General features: G+C 45.5%; 1 protein-coding gene across 1 annotated transcript in view; it reads right to left on the minus strand.

Moving 5' to 3' along the window:
- TRANK1 (tetratricopeptide repeat and ankyrin repeat containing 1) overlaps positions 1-20,795 on the minus strand; it is an 87,706-nt gene that overhangs the window by 33,716 nt on the left and 33,195 nt on the right. Inside the window, exons 5-13 of the mRNA XM_080674234.1 lie at positions 19,399-19,549; positions 16,847-16,965; positions 15,957-16,040; positions 15,603-15,741; positions 13,491-13,622; positions 8,045-8,215; positions 3,278-3,439; positions 1,807-2,061; positions 159-335 (exon numbers count right to left, since the gene is read on the minus strand). Of these exons, the coding sequence (XP_080530360.1) occupies positions 159-335; positions 1,807-2,061; positions 3,278-3,439; positions 8,045-8,215; positions 13,491-13,622; positions 15,603-15,741; positions 15,957-16,040; positions 16,847-16,965; positions 19,399-19,549 (1,390 nt within the window). The remainder of the gene's footprint in view (positions 1-158; positions 336-1,806; positions 2,062-3,277; positions 3,440-8,044; positions 8,216-13,490; positions 13,623-15,602; positions 15,742-15,956; positions 16,041-16,846; positions 16,966-19,398; positions 19,550-20,795) is intronic.

Below are 20,795 nucleotides of genomic sequence, written 5' to 3' on the forward strand. Positions count from 1 at the left end.
CCGTGATGGTCACTCCTTCCCGTCAAGCTGCGGGCAGGCCTTGCCAAGGAAGGGGCTTTTTCCAGATCACTGGCTTTCCCAACAGAAAAAACAGAGCATCGGTTCTAATATCCAGCCTCCTCCCCAAGGCAAAGACTGGTTTGAAAACAGAGGCCTACCATTGACATCCAAAAAGATGTGGAGAGCTGCATGTAGAGGTGTGTCGCCTTCTGTGAGAGAAATGCTGCGGGGGTCCGCACCCTTGGTCAGGAGCAGAAAAGCCAACTCGAAGTCCTGGTGTTGTAGGCACATGGCTAGCGGCCTCGCCTGGCTGTCCTGGAGGCCCTCAGGCAATGCTGGAGGAGGCAGAGAAGGGCCTCGTGAGCTGCATTCACGTGACAAGGTACAGCCTGGGCACCTGGAGGCAGGACCACCTCTGCCATTATTCCCAGGGAAGAGCTGATGCTCACCTAACTGGTGAGGCCCGCTACCACCCCCTGGCAGGCAAAGGCTTCCCAGACCCTCAGAGTGAAAGCCCAGTTCCTTCCAGTGCCTTGTCTGTGGGCCTTTTCTCCACCAGCTCTCTGGCTCCCCCTACTGTTCCAGAACAGGATATGGACCCCAGCATAGGCCCTGCTGGGAAGGAGAGACAGGGTCTGCAAACAACTAAACCGGGTGCTGGCCTGACACCATACCTGCCGCACAGTCGTGATCAGGATGTGGGATCCACTACCAACATCCTTTGTTTCTATGAAGATTCTTCCAGAGGATGCTCATCTACTGTCAATTGCCATCTTCCCTGACACCTCTCAGCCCCACCTCCCTTCCTTTAGCTCAGTCCTCACCTCCCCTCGGCAATGCCCAGGCCTCCAGCAGCCACACCCTCACTCTCTGCCCTTGGGCCCAAGCACCCGATCCAGGGAAGCGCCTCCCTAAGTGCTCGGTGACTCGGGAATAAAACTGGAATCCCATTACAGCCACAGTTTCTGGGCTAAGGGAGTAACACTCCATGAAGGGAAGAGATTTGAAGAAATAAACTATAGGAGGCATCCATCCACCTTCTGAAACCTGTGGGTACAGCCAATGCCTGGGGGCTTTGTATGGCACTTTGAGAGTGAGGACCAATGTGTCACCACTCCCCTTAAACGGCCAAGCAAGCAGAAAAACCAGGGTGCCCTTCCGAGTGAGCTCACTTCACATTCAAAACATCCCTAAGGAAGAGGGACTATTAACATTCCCTTTTTATAAGGGAGCAGACAGAGGCATAAAGAGCATGCCAAGGCCACACAGCTAGCAATGGCATGAGTAGGGGTGGGAGGTGCTGCCAGTGCAGGTTGGTATTTCCAAATTCGTTTTAAAATAAAACCCAGTCCAGCAAGAGGCTACACACTCCAGACGTCCACCCAGCCAAGTGCGATTGTGCTGATTAACGTGGCAGGTGCTTCCACCAACCAATTATCTCACTGTTTCTTTAAAAAATGAGCATCTTGAATCCCAATGTGTTGATTACAAAAGAATGCCGCAGAGCTGAGAGGACCCACGCAGCATATGCCGTGCAGGGTCCAGCCAGAGGTCAGGAGGAAGTCACCACTGTGGATCAAAGGACTCCCTCCACGTACCTGAGGTTTCTCATAACTGTAATGCACAGAAATGCAGACTTCCTAAAGGGCACCACCCACTGACAGGCCTCACTGTTTCCAAATGAGGAGATATGGAGGAAGAGAAAGAGCAGGACTTAAAGGAGCCTTCAGAATCAAGAGAAAAACACCAGGCCAGCAACGGCCTGAGCTCCCACAGGCGGGGAGCTCCGCACCTCAGCATGCTCACCTCCACTGTCTACCAGGCGGCCCAGGAGCTGTACCCGGCGCTGGTCCCAGGTGCTGAGCGGGGGGATGATGGCACAGAGGTCGAGGCCCGAGAAGTCGCAGTCCTTGATGAGGCAGTCTCCCAGCGGAGGCTCCCCGCTCACTTTTCGGGTCAGCAGCAGAAGCACTTCGGGCCATTTCTGTTTCTCCAGTAAAAACTTGACGAAGGTGTTGGCGCAGTCGCGATTAATGTCACAGACCAGGTCAGGAGGAATCTCTTTCAAAAATAAGAACACACCATACTCCAAAAAAAGGTTCATACGGTTTCTGTCCCCAACCACAACTTAGCACATATATGCCTAATTAACACATGTTACTGATCAGTAGTTTGAAGCCCTGGAGAAACTATAAGCAAATAATGAATTCCGAGGCATAGCCACCTCCCACCTCTACTCATGCCATTGCTAGCTGTGTGGCTTGGCATGCTCTTTGTGCCTTTGTCGCAAAGCTCCTTGGGAAGGTCAGAAATGCCCTAAGGTGAGTACAGCCTGGTCTAGGAGGAGAGCAGAATTTTGGATTGTCCCTGATTACCTAAAGTTTGTCATCTAAAATTCTTTTCCTCCCCTGATTTTCCCATAATGAAAAAAATTAACATTCCATTCTATAATAACCGAATGTCCCAATGTTAGCCAATATCTATAGAAGAGAGAAACATCTGTGGTATTTTTATTTATTTTTTTTTAAATATATTTTATTGATATTTCACAGAGAGAGGAAGGGAGAGGGGTAGGGAGAGGGATAGAGAGCTAGAAACATCGATGAGAGAGAAACATCGATCAGCTGCCTCCTGCACACCTCCCACTGGGGATGTGCCCGCAACCAAGGTACATGCCCTCGACCGGAATCGAACCTGGGACCCTTCAGTCCGCAGGCCGACGCTCTATCCACTGAGCCAAACCGGTTTCGGCAATCTGTGGTATTTTTAAAAGGATAGTCTAAGCAAAGAGTAATTCTAGGAGGATGCATGAAAAACTAATAATGGAGTTTGCCTCAGGGATGGGACTTAGGGACTGAAGTTCACAGATGGATGATAGACTTTTCACTGACAGATAACTGATGTTCTGTGCGGGCTGTTTTACATGTAGATCGTTACCTTTTTGTTGTTGTTAATCCTCACCCAACGATATTATTTCATTGATTTTCAGAGAGAGTGGAAGGGAGGGGGAGACAGAGAGAGAGAAACATCGATGCGAGAGACACACCTCGATTGGTTGCCCCCAATACACGCCCCGAGCAGTGTCTGTAACCTAGGTACATGCCCTTGACCAGAATCGAACCCAGGACTCTTCAGTCCACAGGCTGACGCTCCATCCACTGAGCCAAACAGGCTAGGGCAGATCATGACATTTTTAAATCCATTTCTAAAAGATACTCAAAAAGTTTGAATGAGCATAAATCACCTTTCACACAATTGAATTTGTGAGAAAAATTACCTTGCAGGGAAGAAAGGAGGCGCAAGAACTTCTGGACTACATCTTGCTTCAGGAAGTTTTTATGCAGTAACCGGTTTCCTGAGTTCAGGTACTTCACCAGCTGCGCAGAGGCCTCCCGGAAAATGTTGCTCTCACTACTGGGTCCTTCGCCATGGCTCAGTCCTGCAAAACAGCACCAGGTGATGCGTCCGAATAGAGCTCACAGCTGCAGGAGGTGGGAAAGTTGCAATTCTGCACCCCTCCCAGTACCCACATGCTTTGCCATTAACTTGGCAGCTCCCCCCACCAAGAGGAGGAGCCTATTCCCCTCCCCACCCCTGATGCTGGCCTGGCTCCATGACCAGTTATGACCAGTAGAATGCAGTGGGTGTGGTTTTTGTGCCGGATCTGAGCCTGGACCTCAAGAGGCCTTATTTAGTTCCATTTACTCTCTTGGGACCCTAGCTGGTTTGGCTCAGTGGTTAGAACGTAGGCCCGAGGACTGAAGGGTTGTGGGTTCGATTTCCAGTCAAGGGCATGTACCACAGTTGCAGGTTCAATCCCTGGCCCTGGTGGGGATGCCTTCTGGAAGCAACCAGTGGATGTGTCTCATGTTTTTCTCTCTCTCTCCCTCCTTCCCCTCTCTCTAAAGATCAATGGAAAAAATACCTTTGGGTTTAAAAAAAAAAAAAAAAAGGTGACTATGTAAGTACTAAACGACAACAGAAAGGCTGGGTGAAAATATGCTAAACTGTGATTATAATAAACTTTTGTTTTTATATAAAACCGTATTTTTACAAACTTCCTTCAATGATCACATTTAGTGGATATATATTAGCAGATTTGAAATTAAAACTGGCCCTAGCTGGTTTGGCTCAGTAGGTAGAGCATCAGCCTGAGGACTGAAGGGTCCCATTCGATTCTGGTCAAGGGCACATGTCTGGTTGCAGGCTCGACCCCCAGTAGGGGAGGTGCAGAAGGCAGCCGATCAGTGATTCTCTCTCATCATTGATATTTCTATCTAGCTCTCCCTCTCCCTTCCTCTCTGAAATCAGTAAAAATATATTTTAAAAAATTAAAACTAAATAAGGTCTTCTGAAATTGCAACAGTGCTCAGAAGTATTAGAAAACAGAAATAAATCATTTCAAAAAGAGATTTCGCTTTTGCCTGAAACCTTTCTTTCAAGCTAAAAAAGACCAACTGGTAAGATTTATCATACAAACTGGTGCATTTTATTACACACATTTTAATCAGTTTAAATGTGTGCAACCATCTCCTTTCATAAAAGAAAAATATAAAAACATATAACTATAAATGCATGAAATAAGACTAAATAGCCAAGTCACAAATATATGAATTTGCAGATGGAGGTTGGTTTATAGAGAATTAGTATTTGCTTGTTTTCCTTTCCTATTTTGTCAATTTCCTTTAAAAAAGAATATATTGCTTTTATAATAAGAAAAAACATATCATGGACACATTTAAGTAAGCACTGCATCCCTGCATTTACTGAATACAGGGCCGGTCTTGGTGCTGAGGAATGCAAAGATGGGAAACCTCTGAGTCACAGGCTTTGTCTGAGGGAAACCAACACACAGAGAAGGTTCCAGTATCCTCCAAGTGCTGTGCCAGAGATGCCTGCACCAGCACAGAGAAGAAAGCAGCTGGCTCCCCCTAGGGGACCAGAGAGAAAAGCTTCAGAGGGCTGGATCTGTTCTCACTTGAAAAGCCCTGCATTAGTGAGAGAAGATCAATCAATCTTGTTCAATAGGTCCTAAGGAAAGCTGAGCTTCCAGAGAAGGAGGACATGCCGCCACCTGGTGGTGAAAGGCAGGTAAGACAGTTACATAACCTTGACTCCTCAGGAGTGAACCCTGGCTCCTCAAAGTGGACTCTGGCTTCCCCTGGCTGCTTGTGAGAATCCTGGGTCCTGCCCTGAACCTGCTGAATGCAAATCTGCATTTTAACAGGCTCCCCAGCGATTCGTGTGCACATTCACATCGGGAAGCTCTGGTTTAGAGAACAGCAGAAATCTTCAGTGAGTTTTCTCACCCAGATGCAAAAGCCACCCTATACACAGACACCATCACTAGCTAGCTCTTCCTAGTAATTGTCATCCTGCTCTTTTCTGAGTTGTATCAGTTCCTTTTGCTTTCTTTTCACTCAGTGTTCTCCTATGGTCGTTCAATATTCCTGTAGCGCAGCAAGGAAACCTTCCTGGTTGATGGTCTGTAAAATGTTAAGGTAATCAAACCTCCAATACGTTTACCAATGACCACTGGGGACTTTAGGCTTGACTGCCTCCACTGCCATCACAAACTACCCAATCAGCCCAAAGGCTGGTCTGGGATGGCAATCCCTCCTAATGGGCTTTTCAGCCAAGCAAGTGCAGTTGAGTCCTAATAAGTAAAAAAGGACCAGCTGCAATTCTGAGTCTCTCCTCTTGGTTCAAAACTGGACCAGAGCCGAAACCGGTTTGGCTCAGTGGATAGAGCGTCGGCCTGCGGACTGAAGGGTCCCGGGTTCGATTCCGGTCAAGGGCATGTACCTTGGTTGCGGGCACGTCCTCAGTGGGAGGTGTGCAGGAGGCAGCTGATCGATGTTTCTCTCTCATCGATGTTTCTAACTCTCTATCCCTCTCCCTTCCTCTCTGTGAAATATCAATAAAATATATTTAAAAAAAAAAAAAAAAACTGGACCAGAATTAGTTGGTGAAGGAGCAGAGAGAGGAAGGGAGAGTGAGACCCTGTCTCAGTAGATGAGATGTTTTTAAGATCAGCAGATATTCAAAAATTCTGTTGTACTAGGAAATTGAAAATATTTTTAAAAATAAATAAAAATGAATGACATGCTGAAGTCTGTAACACTAAATATTACATATATATATATACAGTATTATAAGAATATTAGAATTAATAAACAATAAATTGGCAAACAGAACAACCATTTTCTACCATTAACTGGTAGTCATTTTTTGTTGTTATTTTAAAACTTGGAAATTCATTGGCAAAGACAGTTTCAATTTCTTAATTTAATATACCATTAAACAGAGACATGTCAGTGATGATGAAACACATTCCAATTATGAAAATGTTAAAATGTGGGGGAAAGGGTAACTTGGAATCAATGAAATACAATGCCTATATTCAGACATATTATTAACCAATAGGAATAAAATGAAGACTCTTCCCAAATTCCGTAAGTCTACTACCCATGTCTCCTCCCTCCACAAAAAATGTATGAGTTGGTGCTCTAGCACAGTGGTCGGCAAACCGTGGCTCGCGAGCCACATGCGGCTCTTTAGCCCCTTGAGTGTGGCTCTTCCACAAAATACCACGGCCTGGGCGAGTCTATTTTGAAGAAGTGGCATTAGAAAAAAGTTTAAAAAATTTGGCTCTCAAAAGAAATTTCAATCGTTGTACTGTTGATATTTGGCTCTGTTGACTAATGAGTTTGCCGACCACTGCTCTACCAGAACAAGAGAGAAATCTAAACAGACAACATGATCCAGAAAAATCATATGTGAGTAACAAAACTAAACGCAGCATAATGTACACATGGGGACTAGAGCCTAAGTAAAGTCTAAAAAGCATATACTGTGTGTGCACATGCATACACACACATGTGCAATAATGTATATGTATGTTTAAACACACTGCGATTGCCCTAGCTGGTTTGGCTCCGTGGATGGAGCGTCAGCCTGTGGACTGAAGGGTCCCGGTTTCGATTCAAGCCAGGGGCACATACCTGAGTTGCGGGCTCGGTCCCCAGTGGGGGGTGTGCAGGAGGCAGCCGATCGATGATTCTCTCTCATCATTGATGTTTCTATCTCTCTCTCCCTCTTCCTTCTTCTCTAAAATCAATAAAATATATTTAAAATAAAATAAAATAAACACACTGCGATGCCTAAAGAGTGTCACATCTCTTAAAATTTTTTTTTCATTTTTCAATTACAATTGATATTCAATATTCTATTAGTTTCAGGTGTACAGCACAGTGGTTAGACATTTATTTAACTTACAAAGTGATCTCCCAATATATCTAGTACCCACCCAACACCATACATAGTTATTACAATATTTAAAGAGCAAAGTTTTCAGAACACTTGGTAATTTTTTCCTATGGGTCCAGGTATGCTACTTGTTGTAGAAAGTGTAACATTTACAAAATCATCCTACCATGCCCATGCCATTTACTGGTTTTCCAGTTTTAGAATCAATTTATAGATGCAGCACAGAAAACTTAGAGCTGAGGAACAGAATGTAAATGACACAAATAACATTACTAGACATTACTCAACAATTGGGGCTGACTTGTTGCACTTCATCTTATACAGTAGTCAGTCAATGGATGCTGTCCCAAACTGATAAAGAAAGAGGAATAGAAGTTAATATGTAAGTGCATAGTGTAATTTAGTGCAACATGAATGTATTTTAAATTGTTGGCTCTGGCTGTTTCTGAAGGGTAGGAATGATTTTTGTTATCTCCTATTCCTTCTGATTGTTTTTTCTTTTTTACTGTGTGCATGCATTAGAAAATAAATCCCCCATAGCATCTAAAGGACAACCTGGCGAAATTCCCAGAATGTTGCAAATGCTCTCTAAATAAGAGTTGTTTCATTCTATCTTCCAAAAAAAAGCAAACAAGTTTTCCAAAGATTGGGAGTCTCATTTCCATCTTCATATACCAAAAAAAGATTAATCAATTTGTATCTAATATCACAGAACCAGTTTTTAACCGCCCCCCTGCCCCCCCCCAAAAAAAAGTTGATTCACTGGAAGCTGTACCTGATAGGTCCTTAGAACACGCAGCCAGTTTTTCCAAGTGACTATTGATTTTCTCGATGGCTTTAAAGTTCTTATTCCTCTTCAGGACATCCACGGGGGTCCGGGACTGTCGGTCTACCAGGGTTGGGTCTGCCCCAAAACGCAGGAGCATCTGCACATCCTCTGTTTGTCCTAGGGCAGGCCAAAAGGAAAAGGGGGCATTGTCATGGTTCCTTCCATAAGGAGATGTCCCCATGAGTGCTCGTCCTCCCAGTTTCCTGCCTGAGCAGCCTGGGGCAAGGGGACCAAGGTCCCTCTGCTTGCAGAACCTAAACTGCTGGCCTTGGGCAATCCACCAAAGTCCCCGAAGCAAGACGGACTTTGTGGAGTGGGAAGGACAATAGCTTTTAAGAGGTTTAGAAGTGCGCTCCTCTATACCTTTCTCCCCTCTCCTTGGCAACAAGCAAGGAGATGGGGAATCTGGTTACTAGGCAACTGTTACAGCTGTAAGGATAACAGCAAGCTGTGACTTCAGATTTCTTTATTCCCTAGAGAGGAAACAAAATATTCTTCCAGAAAAAAAGCCTGTCTGGGGACAGGAGAAAAAAGTGGCAATTGCTCTCCAATCCGGGTCTTTTTGTTGTCACTGTTTCCACCCTCCAGCCCCTACCCTCTGGCTGCCAGCTCCGTTGGCTGCTTTGACAAATCTATTTGCCAGGCAACAAGGTGTCTCTGTGATCACAGATGCAGCAGTCTTTGTAATGGAACAGGTGTACCTCTGGGGTACAAAGACTTATGTGGGCATGGAGAGGTAAATGAATCAATACCCGATCCCCAACTTTCATACCCATGCTTTCCTAAAATGCACTGCCTTGACCAAGCACCTGTACTCAAGGTATTGTCTTACTTATGGTATTCTCCTTCCCCATCTCCCCAATAACAACTGCCCTTCTTCCACTTTACAAAAATTTAAAAGGCCTGCCCTAGCCTGTTTGGCTCAGAGGATAGAGCATTGGCCCTTAGACAGAAGAGTCCTGGGTTCAATTCCGGTCAAGGGCACCTACTTTGGTTGCAGGCTCAATCCCCGGCTTGGTCGAGAGCAACCAATCCATGTCTCTCTCTCTCTCACATCGATGTTTCTCTCTGTGTGTCTCTCCCACTCCCTTCCACTCTCTAAAAATCAATGGAAAAATATTCTCGGGTGAGAATTAACAAGAAAATTAAAGTCCTACTTTTCTCTTCCCATCAAATACTCACAGTGGTAAGCAGAATCCCTTAGATTCCTAGCACCTGGCATACACACACCTTCTCTCAGTTCTTCAATCAAATACTAATCCAAGGACTGCTGTGATGAGACTCTGAGAATGTAATTAAGGTCCCAGAGCAGGTGACCTTAAGATAATCGGGAGATTTTCCAGATAGGCCTGACCTAACCATTTGAACCTTAAAGGTCAAAGATGTAGAGGTCAGAGATTTCAAGTACAAGAGAGATCTGATGCACAAGAAATTCTCCCCACTCTGAAGATAGAGGAGGCCCCATGACAAGGAATGTGTATGTAGAAGCTGACAGCAGCCTCTGCCTGACAGTCAGCAAGGAAACTCGGACCCCAGTCCTACAACCACAAGGAAGTGGATTCTGCCGCAATCATGTGGACTTGAAGGAAGGCCTCGAACTTTTTTTTAATATATTTTTATTGATTTCAGAGAGGAAGGGAGAGGGAGAGAGAGGGAGAAACATCAATGATGAGAGAGAACCACTGATCGGCTGCCTTCTGCACACCCACTACGGGGATCAAGCCTGCAAGCCAGGCATGGGCCCTTGACCAGAATCGAACCCGCAACTCTTCAGTACGCAGGCCAACACTCTATCAGGGGTCCTCAAACTTTTTAAACAGGGGGCCAGTTCACTGTCCCTCAGACCGTTGGAGGGCCGGACTATAGTTTAAAAAAAAAACTATGAACAAATTCCTATGCGCATTGCGGGGCCAGGCCCGTTAAGGGCACATGCCCAGGTTGTGGGCTCGATCTCCTGTGGGGGGCCTGTAGGAGGCAGCCAATCAATGATTCTCATCATTGATGTTTCTATCTCTCGCTCCCTCTCCATTCCTCTCTCTCTAAAAAATCAATAAAAACCTATTTTAAAAATAATAATAGTAATAACTAAGTCCCAGCCAACACCTGATTTTAGCTTCGGGAGACACTGAGCAGAAGCCCATCTTCTAAAAGGGAGGCTGCTCTGTGTCCTGTAGGGAGGCCAAGGGATGGAACCACATTCCCATCCTGCCACTCATCTGGAGAGTGACATGGGTTCTAGGGGCCTGACGTCATCATCTGTGAAGATGGACTCATGATACCTTCCTCACAGCTATCTCTGAGGGTGAGTGCGAAAACCTGCCCAGGTAAATGGCATGTGGTGGGACTTAATGGCCCTTTAACTGTTGGGACACAGCAGTAGGGGCTGGCTGAGCCTCGGGGCCAAGGCTGGCATTGTAAAAAGTCATTTCTCATTGTTTCTCCTAATGAGAATATAGGTATCTTTTTGAAGGAAGCAAATACCTCTCAGACATGTCTTCAAAGTTTTCAATACATACAAAGTCGATTTTTAAAAAAACTGAATTGCCTGTGTGAGTGTGTGTGTGTGTGTGTTTCTATGTTCCCTCTAGCTCTATCACTTGAAATACATGCTCACAGTTGGAGCTTTATCCTCAGTTTAGAGTGGAGCTGGACTTCCAATCTCAAGGTTAGATATCCCAGAAAATGTGCTTTTATATCCTAGAAAAGTGACGGATACAGAAGTATTGCTCCAGTTAAGTGAAAATCCAGAAACACTGGCTGTGCCCACAAAGTTACTAGTAAGTTTCCAACCTACTTCCCTTCCCCCTTGCTAAGCCCCCTGGTCTGAGATTCTCAGAGCTGCAATCCTGAACCTGGTCACTAGGTGACATCACACCTATCTCCATTTTTGTTCTTTTACTGAAAAGGGGTACATATTGCAGAGTAAAAAATATCATGAACATAGGGGTGCATATGTTTTTTCTGATTGGTGTTTCAGGCTTTTTAGGATATATTCCTAGAAGTGGGATCCCTGGCAGTTCCATTTTTAATTTTTTTGTGGAAATTCCACACTGATCATAGCAGCATGATTTACAATAGCTAAAATCTGGAAATAGCCCAAATGCCCGTCCGTAGATAAGTGGATAAAAAAGCTGTGGTACAGCCGAAACCGGTTTGGCTCAGTGGATAGAGTGTCGGCCTGCGGACTGAAGGGTCTTGGGTTCGATTCCGGTCAAGGGCACGTACCTTGGTTGTGGGCATATCCCCAGTAGGGGGTGTGCAGGAGGCAGCTGGTCGATGTTTCTCTCTCATCGATGTTTCTAGCTCTCTATCCCTCTCCCTTCCTCTCTGTAAAATATCAATAAAAATATATTTAAAAAAAAAAAAGCTGTGGTACATGCCGAAACCGGTTTGGCTCAGTGGATAGAGCGTTGGCCTGCGGACTCAGGGGTCCCAGGTTCGATTCCGGTCAAGGGCATGTACTGTGGTTGCGGGCACATCCCCGGTGGGGGGTGTGCAGGAGGCGGCTGATCGATGTTTCTCTCTCATCGATGTTTCTGGCTCTCTATCCCTCTCCCTTCCTCTCTGTAAAATATCAATAAAATATATTTAAAAAAAAAAAAAGCTGTGGTACATCTATACCATGGAATACTATGCAGCAGCAAAAAAAGAAGGATCTCTTACCCTTTGAGACAGCATGGAGGGACCTAGACAGTATTATGCTAAGCGAAATAAGCCAGTCAGAGAAAGACAAGTATCACATGATATCACTCATAGGTGGAATCTAATGAACAAAATAAGCTGATGAACAAAACAGATCCAGAGCCATAGAATCATGGAACAGACTGTCAAATCTCAGAGGGGAAGCGGGGGTGGGTGGGTGGGAAGAGATCAACCAAAAAACTTGCATGCATATATGCATAACCCATGGACACAGGCCACAGTGTGGTGAAGGCCTGGGGAGGGGGAGGCGGGGGAGGGCTAGAAGGGGTCAACGGGGATAAAAAAGGGACATATGTAATACTTTCAACAATAAAGATATTTTAAAATGTAAAAAAATACATCATGAAATGACTTGTTTACTGAGATACCAATTATGTTTGAAACATCCATATGTATATTAAAGCAATTCTCTCTGCTGTTGACCCCTCACCAAAAAGAAAAGAAAACTCAGTCACATCACTCTGGACCTATAGAACTGTGAGCTAATGAATGGGTGTTGTTTTAAACCACTTAGTTTATGGTGGTTTGTTACATAGCACAGAAAACCAACACAGTTACTCTTGCATATTGTCCCAAATGAGGTGATGAAGATCTCCAGTAGAGGGCATGCAGGAGGCAGCCAATCAATGGTTCTCTCTCTCCCTATCCTCTCTCTGAAATCAATTTAAAAACCTATTTTTAAAAAAGGTAAACAATTTCATCAATGTCCTGACTTAAATAAATAAGTAAATAAATAAATCTCACAATAAAAATCCATAGGGCACCCCCGACATGGATTCCTGGAGCCCCGGTCAGTGGGGGATAACAATAGAGAAACAAACCTCACGGGCTGCTCCTGGGACCCACTGGAGAGAGAACACTGCAATTTCCTAGGAGGGCCCTCCAGACCAACAGCAGGACTTACACTTAGGCTGTGTCCAGTCCACAGGCACATTCAATTCCAAGCCAACATGTTATAATCATGAGTTTTCATATTTTTTTTTAAATCCAGCCTTCCAACGTCTCATGCTATCAGAAGACGGCAGCAAGGCCTGGTTCCCACGATCAGCACCGGCTGCAGCCAGCCCAGACACAAGCTCCCACTGCTCCATCACCTCCCTTCCACTGGGGCTGAGAGTCCATTACCATCTATCATCACAGAGACCCCTTCTCCAGAGCTGTGTGGGCGTGCTCAAGGCCTTCCTGTTTCACAGGCTAACAAGGTACATCTGCGTCAAAGAGCCAGCTTTTCCTCCCACGTGTCAGCCCCACTTTCAGGAAGCCTGTCTCCCCCTGGAGGGCATGGAAGGATGCAATTCCTGTGTTAGCTCCTGAGTGCCAGGAAGGCAGGATTATGTCTGTTGTCTGGCTCACAATTTATCTCCAGTGGAGCACAGATTTGGCATAAAATAAAGCCCTTAGTAAACCACGTGATGAGGGCGGCACCAATGCAGATGGAAACCCATCTCCTTGAGTCATTTGACCCCACAGAAGCCATTCAAAGCCAAGAGCCCTGCAATTCCTCATTCTCTCACCCCACCTCCTCTCTGCACACAGCTTATCCTCTCAATCATGTTTAATTCAAGGCAAAGTTTACCCCTGAGCCCGTCACAGGATGGACAGGGAAAACACAATGGCCTGTTAAGTGAGCTGGTCAATGCCTGAGGTCCTCCAGCCCACAGCACGCCCTGCACCCGGTGTCACCACTTACGCTTGATGAGGTAACCTGGGGAGTGGGCGGCGACCACGTGCAGGACGGTGCAGCCATCCTGGTCCTTCTGGTTGACGCGGCCTTTCCACTCGGGCTGGTGCTCCATCAACCACCTGAACAGATGGTTTTCCCCTGAAGGGCATTAAGATGAGTTACTGATGTTCTCTTCTGCTTACAGAACGCCAGCAAAGCAAGTCAATGCGTACCACACTGGGGCAACCGAGCGGGGAATCCAACACATGCTGCCACTGCCACACACAGGTGTGGGAGACAGGGGAGCTTGTGAACTGAAGGTTTTAGAAAGTTACTCACAATGCACTGAAGTCAGCTTCCCTAGAAGCAAAGCCTAAGACATAGATTCTTGGCCATGTGACTTACTGAGAGAGGGAGCTCGAGACCGAGGGAGGGGAGCAGGACAGGACAGGGGGAGGAGGCCAGCAGAGATGTGGTCCCAGCTGTGTCGGAGGCAAAGGTTGACCTCTGTAGCCCCCATGTCACTCAGCTGAGACCTGCAGGATGCCCCTGGGAAGAAGGTGGGCTTGAGGGAGAACCTCCCTGGGATGTGGTGCCTGTTGGCAGAAAGCAGTCCTCTGTCCAAGCCTCCAGCAAGTGGGAGTAAGCATGGTCTAAAGAGGATCTGGGATCTGGGCCCAGCCGGCATGGCTCAGTAGTTGAACATCAGCCTAAGAACCAGGAGGTCACGGTTCAATTCCCAATCAGGGCACATGCCTGGGTTGAGGGATTGATTCCCAGTGTGGGGTGTGCCAGAGACAGCTAATCAATGATTCTCTCTCATCATTGATGTTTCTATCTCTCTCTCCCTCTCCCTTCCTCTCTAAAATCAATAAAAATATTTTTTAACAAAATAAAAATAAAGAGGATCTGGGCGGGGCCTAAGAGTGCCCATCAAGTCAGTATCTCCAAAGAGATTACTACATTACTATCAATAGGACATATATTTTAAATTCTTTTCACAGACTCCTTTCCTTGTAGCTCCTGGGATCGAGGAAAGCCCCACATTTCTGCCAATTCGGTAATACTACCTACTTATCACCACGTCAGTTTTCCTCTCAGAAACTAATCAGGGATGAACTTGAGGACCTGAACTCACGGATACCTGCCTATACTCATAGGAGCCGCCTTAAAAGAGTAGACAGGATGAGGAATCGGCCTTCCATAACCAGAGGCACACTTCTCTGGGTTCCAGATTCCTACTTTGAAGCTGGGAACATGGATCAGATTGCTCTTAATCAAACTTTACTTGGTGTTTTAGCTAACAATCCCCGTGTAAGAATAAAATCTCTTACAGATTCCTCAATACATAAAGTGAATGATGTCAGGGCAAATCTGGCTAAAGCAAAGATGGGGGCCCAGGTCTTCAAGCCTCTGGCCACCACCACTCTTTCATTCCGGGAGATGATATGGCCTAGAAGAGGAAGACTGCCTAGACAAGTTCTCTTGGCCCTTCCGGCTCTAAAATGATACGGGTAAATGTCCATCAGAGATGCCACACCTGCTTGGAAAAGAAAAACAAGCTCCCGTCTAAAGTATAAAGAGAAAGAGAGAGAGAGAGAGAGAAAAAGAGAGAGAATTTAACAATAACATTTTTTAAGATGTTTATGGAAACAGAAGTCCTTTAAATTTTAAAGTCCTTTAAAGTTTAAAAGAACCACCAGCCATCTGTGTCGGCAACAGCCAGCGCTTCCCATCCTACCCCCACCACAGTCGGCCCTCTAGGCTACAGAAAATGAACCTGAACCTGGGAAAAGACCACATCTGCCTTTGCAGGTGGGAGGAAACTCCACAGCTCTCCTGGGGGCTCTGCCCAGCAAGGTTGTGGGTCCCGGGCTCCACCCTACTGCCAGGACCTATCTAGGAACACAGATCCTTTCAATCTGGGCCTCCTGTAGCTACGAGGTCCCGGGAGAAATAACAAGGATGCTGTGGCCCTGCTGCCTTCATGCATTTGAATAATCAATCATTGAATATTTAAAACATCTGAACAGTCTCCATTCACGTGGCTTAAATTCTGCTTTCACTTGAGCTGAGAGGAGCACCAGAGCTCAGAGCCCGAGGGGCAGCTGGGAGGTGTGTTACCCGGAGAACACTCACTTGCTTGGATACAGAGTCGCATGAGGGCATGAAGAGGGTACGGTCCTATTGTCTCAATACTTGCGCCAATGGAGATAAGCCACTGGACTAACTTGGGCACCTGTTCCATTTTCTCATAAAGTCCAATGAAGACATATTTCTGGGAAAGAAAACACACAGGAACAACCATGAAAGTCACTGTATCAACATGAAACTTTCAACTCCTTCACCCATAAAGCTCAGAATCAGTAAAACCTGGACTTGTGGCCCAAGCATAAGATTATCATAAATAACAAATTTGCAGTTGGGCAGCTGAAAAAAAGGTCCCAAATCCAAGCCCGAAGTAAAACCATACCCTTCAAAAAGCTACCTTACCTCAAAGAGACTTTTCAGTGATAACTCTGGGACATGGATATTTCTTGGTAGTCTATCTTTTTTCGCTGACAGAAGGAGAAATGACTGGTGAAGGCAGAACAATAAAAGATTAGAATAATGATGTTCTCCACGTAGGTGATTAGAGCCAAAGTATCCTTAAGCTTTAAAACAAGCAAACAACAAAACAAAATACCCTCTGAACCTGTCTCCTTTTTTAGGCCAGCTGCCAACCTTTTCAGCCTGAGCCACGATAATCAAAGACTCTGGTCCAGGGCATGTACCTTGGTTGCAGGCTCCTCCCCCACCCAAGCCCTGGTCAGGGGACGTGCAGGAGGCAACCAATTAATGTGTCTCTCTCACATTGATGTTCCTCTCTGTCTTTCCCTCTCTCTTCCACTCTCCCTAAAAATCAATGGAAAAATATCCTCAGGTGAGGATTAACAAAAAATAAAATTTAAAAAATTTAAGCCCTAACTGGTTTGGCTCGGTGGATAGAGCATCGGTCTGTGGACTCAAGGGTCCCAGGTTCGATTCCGGTCAAGGGCATGTACCTTGGTTGTGGGCACATCCCCAGGAGAGGGTGTGCAGGAAGCAGCTGATCGATGTTTCTCTCTCATCGATGTTTCAAACTCTCTATCCCTCTCCCTTCCTCTCTGTAAGAAAATCAATAAATTTTAAAAAAATAAAAAAATAAAAAAATTTAAAAATGGAAGCTAGCTAATTAATATATCTCAATGACTTTCCATCTCTAAGGATGTTCTAGTTAAAAAGTTATTTTGGCATCAAGATAAACAAACGCTAAGTTACAACGCCCCGGGGCCAGCAGAAAGAAACCAGTTAATGTACAAGGTGCTTTCCCCACAAGAGAGCCACCATCTCCTTTTACTTACATGCCATAATCCTTTCTTTGCCAACTTCTCTATTACTGATTGCCACACTTCTGTGGCGAATCCAATGGTGAAAATGTGATCAAAGTAGGGCAAGAAACTTTGCAAAACAATGGGGTCACCTGAAAAAAAGTGCCATCATTTAGAAGTTTTAACTTGGGGAAAGTCTAAACATTTGGGCAAAGGTCCTCTAATTAAGACCACACATAGACAAACGAAAAATTAAAGATGTATGGAGTTGCAATCATTTTCAATTCGGGTGACAATCAATCCCCTAAGAGTCAGACAGCATAATGTGAGCCACCTTTCACTTAGCCCTTCTGTTCACCAAATCCAGCAATATGTGTTCATATTTAACCCCTCAAACATATCAAAAGGGCAGTGGCGATTATCTCCATTGACGGAGAAGGAAATGGAAGCTTAAGGAAGTTACCCAATTCACTTCCTTGAAGAAAATGTGGACAAATAGTATTCTCACCCAACAGATGAGGCACTACCACAAATGAGGTCAGGCTTCGTGGCATGTCATGCTAGTTCATGACCAAAAACAAGACTGGAATCCACATCTAACAGCTCTTTTAGTCAACACACATTCTTCTAACCTGGTGGCCCAACAATCTTGCAAACCACAGTTATCAAACGCACGATGAGAAAAACATCCAAGGGGCTGGACAGACAGACAAACATAGTGCCTCTTCAAGAGTGATTCATTTCCAAAAATAAGTAAGTATCAAAATAACCATGTATCATATGAAAGGCTACAAAATTTCCACAAGTATATTTTCCAAAATTTAAAAATTGGGCATAGGCATACTCTCCTTGGTAGAAAAGTTGGGGCTGCATCACCCCAAGAGGTCCCACTAACTGCGCCCTCTAAGGATGAGGGCAGAGGGAAACCACCCCAATTTCTCCAGGGACAGTCACCAAGAGCAGTTGTGCAGCCAGCCAGGCTCTGACGGGAGAAGGACTTTTGAAGGACACGCAGGGACGATGGGGAAGTGCAGGCAAGGGACAAGCCATGTGGTTCTGAAAGGGGAAGCAGGCTGCAGGCCCTGGAGGCAAGTGACCAGCTGGAAACCTGAAGATCTCCTACCGCTCTGTCTAGGGGACACGGCGGTGCCCACTTCTAACCCCGTCACTCACTGCCTGACATGCTCTTACCCCTCTCTGTGCCAAAATCTGTAGGGCTCCACCCACAGACCACAGAAGTCACTCTCCCACAATCGCAGTGGAACAGCTGGATGCCTAACATTGAGTCTGTGGCCAGCAGTGATTTCCCCACTTCTGAAAGCCAAAAACCACACTCCACCAAGTCTAGCATGTGCCACTATTCAGACGCTAACATCTCTAGAATCGAGATTGTGTTACAATCGATGTCGTGTCTCAATGGCAAAACATAAACTAGTAGCTCATCTTAAATCAATGAGAACTTAAATGGGATCAAGCGTAATATTTGAAAACAACGGCCTGGCCCTAACCGGTTTGACTCAGTGGATAGAGCATCGGCCTGCAGACTGAAGGGTCCCAAGTTCGATTCCGATCAAGGGCATGTACCTTGGTTGCGGGCACATCCCCAGTAGGGGGTGTGCAGGAGGCAGCTGATTGATGTTTCTCTCTCATCGATGTTTCTAACTCTCTCTCCCTCTCCCTTCTTCTCTGTAAAAAATCAATAAAATATATTTTTTAAAAAAAGAAAACAATGGCCTGGTTACTGGAGGGACTTCAGAAGGAGCCCCTTTGTCACTGGCAAGGAGTATACTACACTGAGCTTTATGGTTTTCTGTCCAGGCCACTGACAAAGCCACCCCATGGGCCAGGTGGTTAGAGTAAGAATCTAGTGGTGTTGCTCAAGGCCTCCCACGCGCCACTCCCAGACTGAGCATGTGGGTCCACCGCTGAAGAGAGCATCGCAGCCGCAACACTGAACACCGCTGTCAGCTTTCACAGGACCCTGTCAGCCCTTTCGGGTTATTTTCACAGGAAACCAGAATATTTTCTGAACACATTGGAGAAATACGCAAAAATCCTAAGGAAGCACAAAAATCACATAAAGCAAGTAGTAGTATAAATAGGGAAAACTATGAATAGCAATAGGAATTAGTCATTTTTACAAAGGCATGAGCCGCCAAAGCTTTCAAAATACTTTCTAATGTGAAAGCCAGTTTTATTCAAACTACATAAATCAGCCACAAAAAAACACCCTGTAATCATCTCCCCAGGAGCCTGAGTCCTGCAGGAGGAATTCAAATAAAATAACTAGGACTGGAAGGAAGAAAGGAAGGGAAGAGGGGAGGGAGGAAGGGTAGGAGGGAGAGACAGGGATGGGGAATATAGGGAGGGAGGAAAGGAAACGATGCAAGGAAGAAGGAAGGGAGGGAGGGGAGAGATGTAGGGAAGAAGGAAGGGAGGGAGGGGAGAGATGTAGGGAAGAAGGAAGGGAGGGAGGAAGGGAAGGGATGCAAGGAGGAATGATGGGAGGAAGGGAGGAAGGAAAGGAGGGAGGGGAGAAAGAGGGAGGGAAGAAGGGAGGGAACTCTTCCCCGAGTCAGACTTACTGCCCATAGTGGTGAAGACTCCCACAAGGAAATCAGCAAACTGGCTCTGATCACTGCTGCCCTGCAGAAGTTGAAGACCCTCAAAGAACATGCGAGCAGCTTCATAATGCTGGAGCAACTTTAGCAAGGAATAACCAGCGCGGTAGTATCCCTGGAATGAAAAAAGGAAAACCTTACCATCTCTCAAGTGCTGCTGAGAGGATGAGCAAGATTGGGAGTGGGGGGGGATGGACCCTAGAATCTCACTTCCGTGTTAACACAGATCTCTAACAGTCACTGCCCACCAGACTGCCACATGTTTCCTGTCATTTTCTAACTGCTAAGAAAATAATCACTTTCAAATCTATGACGTAGAACACAGAGAGAAGGAAGCTGGCCTGCTTCCAATTACATGTGTAATTTATTTATGCATGACTCAAATCACAGCTGTGCAAGAAGAGAGGAATGAAAAACATTCCGCGACTACCGTGTTCTGAGAAAGAATGAGCTTGTCATGTAACACAGAAATTGTTTCCTGCTCCTTTCAATCAAAGTAAACACAATTTGCACTGGGGATGTATAGGGAAAAATTGTAATCATAAGCATTGAGAATTACGAAGCTCCACATTATAGGCAAAAAAAATAAATTTTTTTATTTCTGTAGAGAGAGGAAAATTACAAGGATTCATGATGCAAACGGCCTCCCATGCCCTGGCCGGGTGGCTTGCTTGTCATGCCATACACGAAAAAAAGGTGGAGGGTTTGATTCCCGGTCAGGGCACATATCTAGGTTGCGGGTTTGATCCCAGGTCGGGGTGCATGTGGGAAACAGCCGATCAATCAACTGATCGATCAATACTTCTCTCTCACCTCTCTCTCTCCCCCACCCCCAACTTTGACCATCCAACTGCATTGGCATTTACGGTACAAATTCCACTTAACACCAAATCTCTGATTATTTTTTTATTTCTCTTAACTTTCATTTGAAAGTCTAAACCTTAGAGAACAATAAGAAAAAAAGTGTTTTATTTTCCAACCAGGCAAGCTGGTACAGAATTTCCCATTTCTCTGACTTCCTCAGATTTAAGTCTCATCTTTTTATTTTGGACACAGAGGTTAGGGGGGGATCAGAATATGTCACCCCAAAACATGGGACATGAGGACTGCTTAAATCCCCTCTCGCGGGGAATCTTTAGGGCCCTGAAGGAGATAGAAAGTCGGCACTGAGATGAGCCTGCACAAGCAAACCTCGCTGATAGCCCTTATCTGCCATTAGTTTCTCGGTATGTTTATTTCTCCACAGTTCACAGACCCTAAGGTCTTTAAAACCCTGTGCTTTGTCTTGTCATGTCTCCACAATCTATCGCTCTTCGTTAAAAAAGATATATAAACTCTCCGGCCCACCCACTTCTTTGGAG

This window comes from Plecotus auritus, assembly GCF_963455305.1.
Source record: "Plecotus auritus genome assembly, chromosome: 6".
Lineage (NCBI taxonomy): Eukaryota > Metazoa > Chordata > Mammalia > Chiroptera > Vespertilionidae > Plecotus > Plecotus auritus.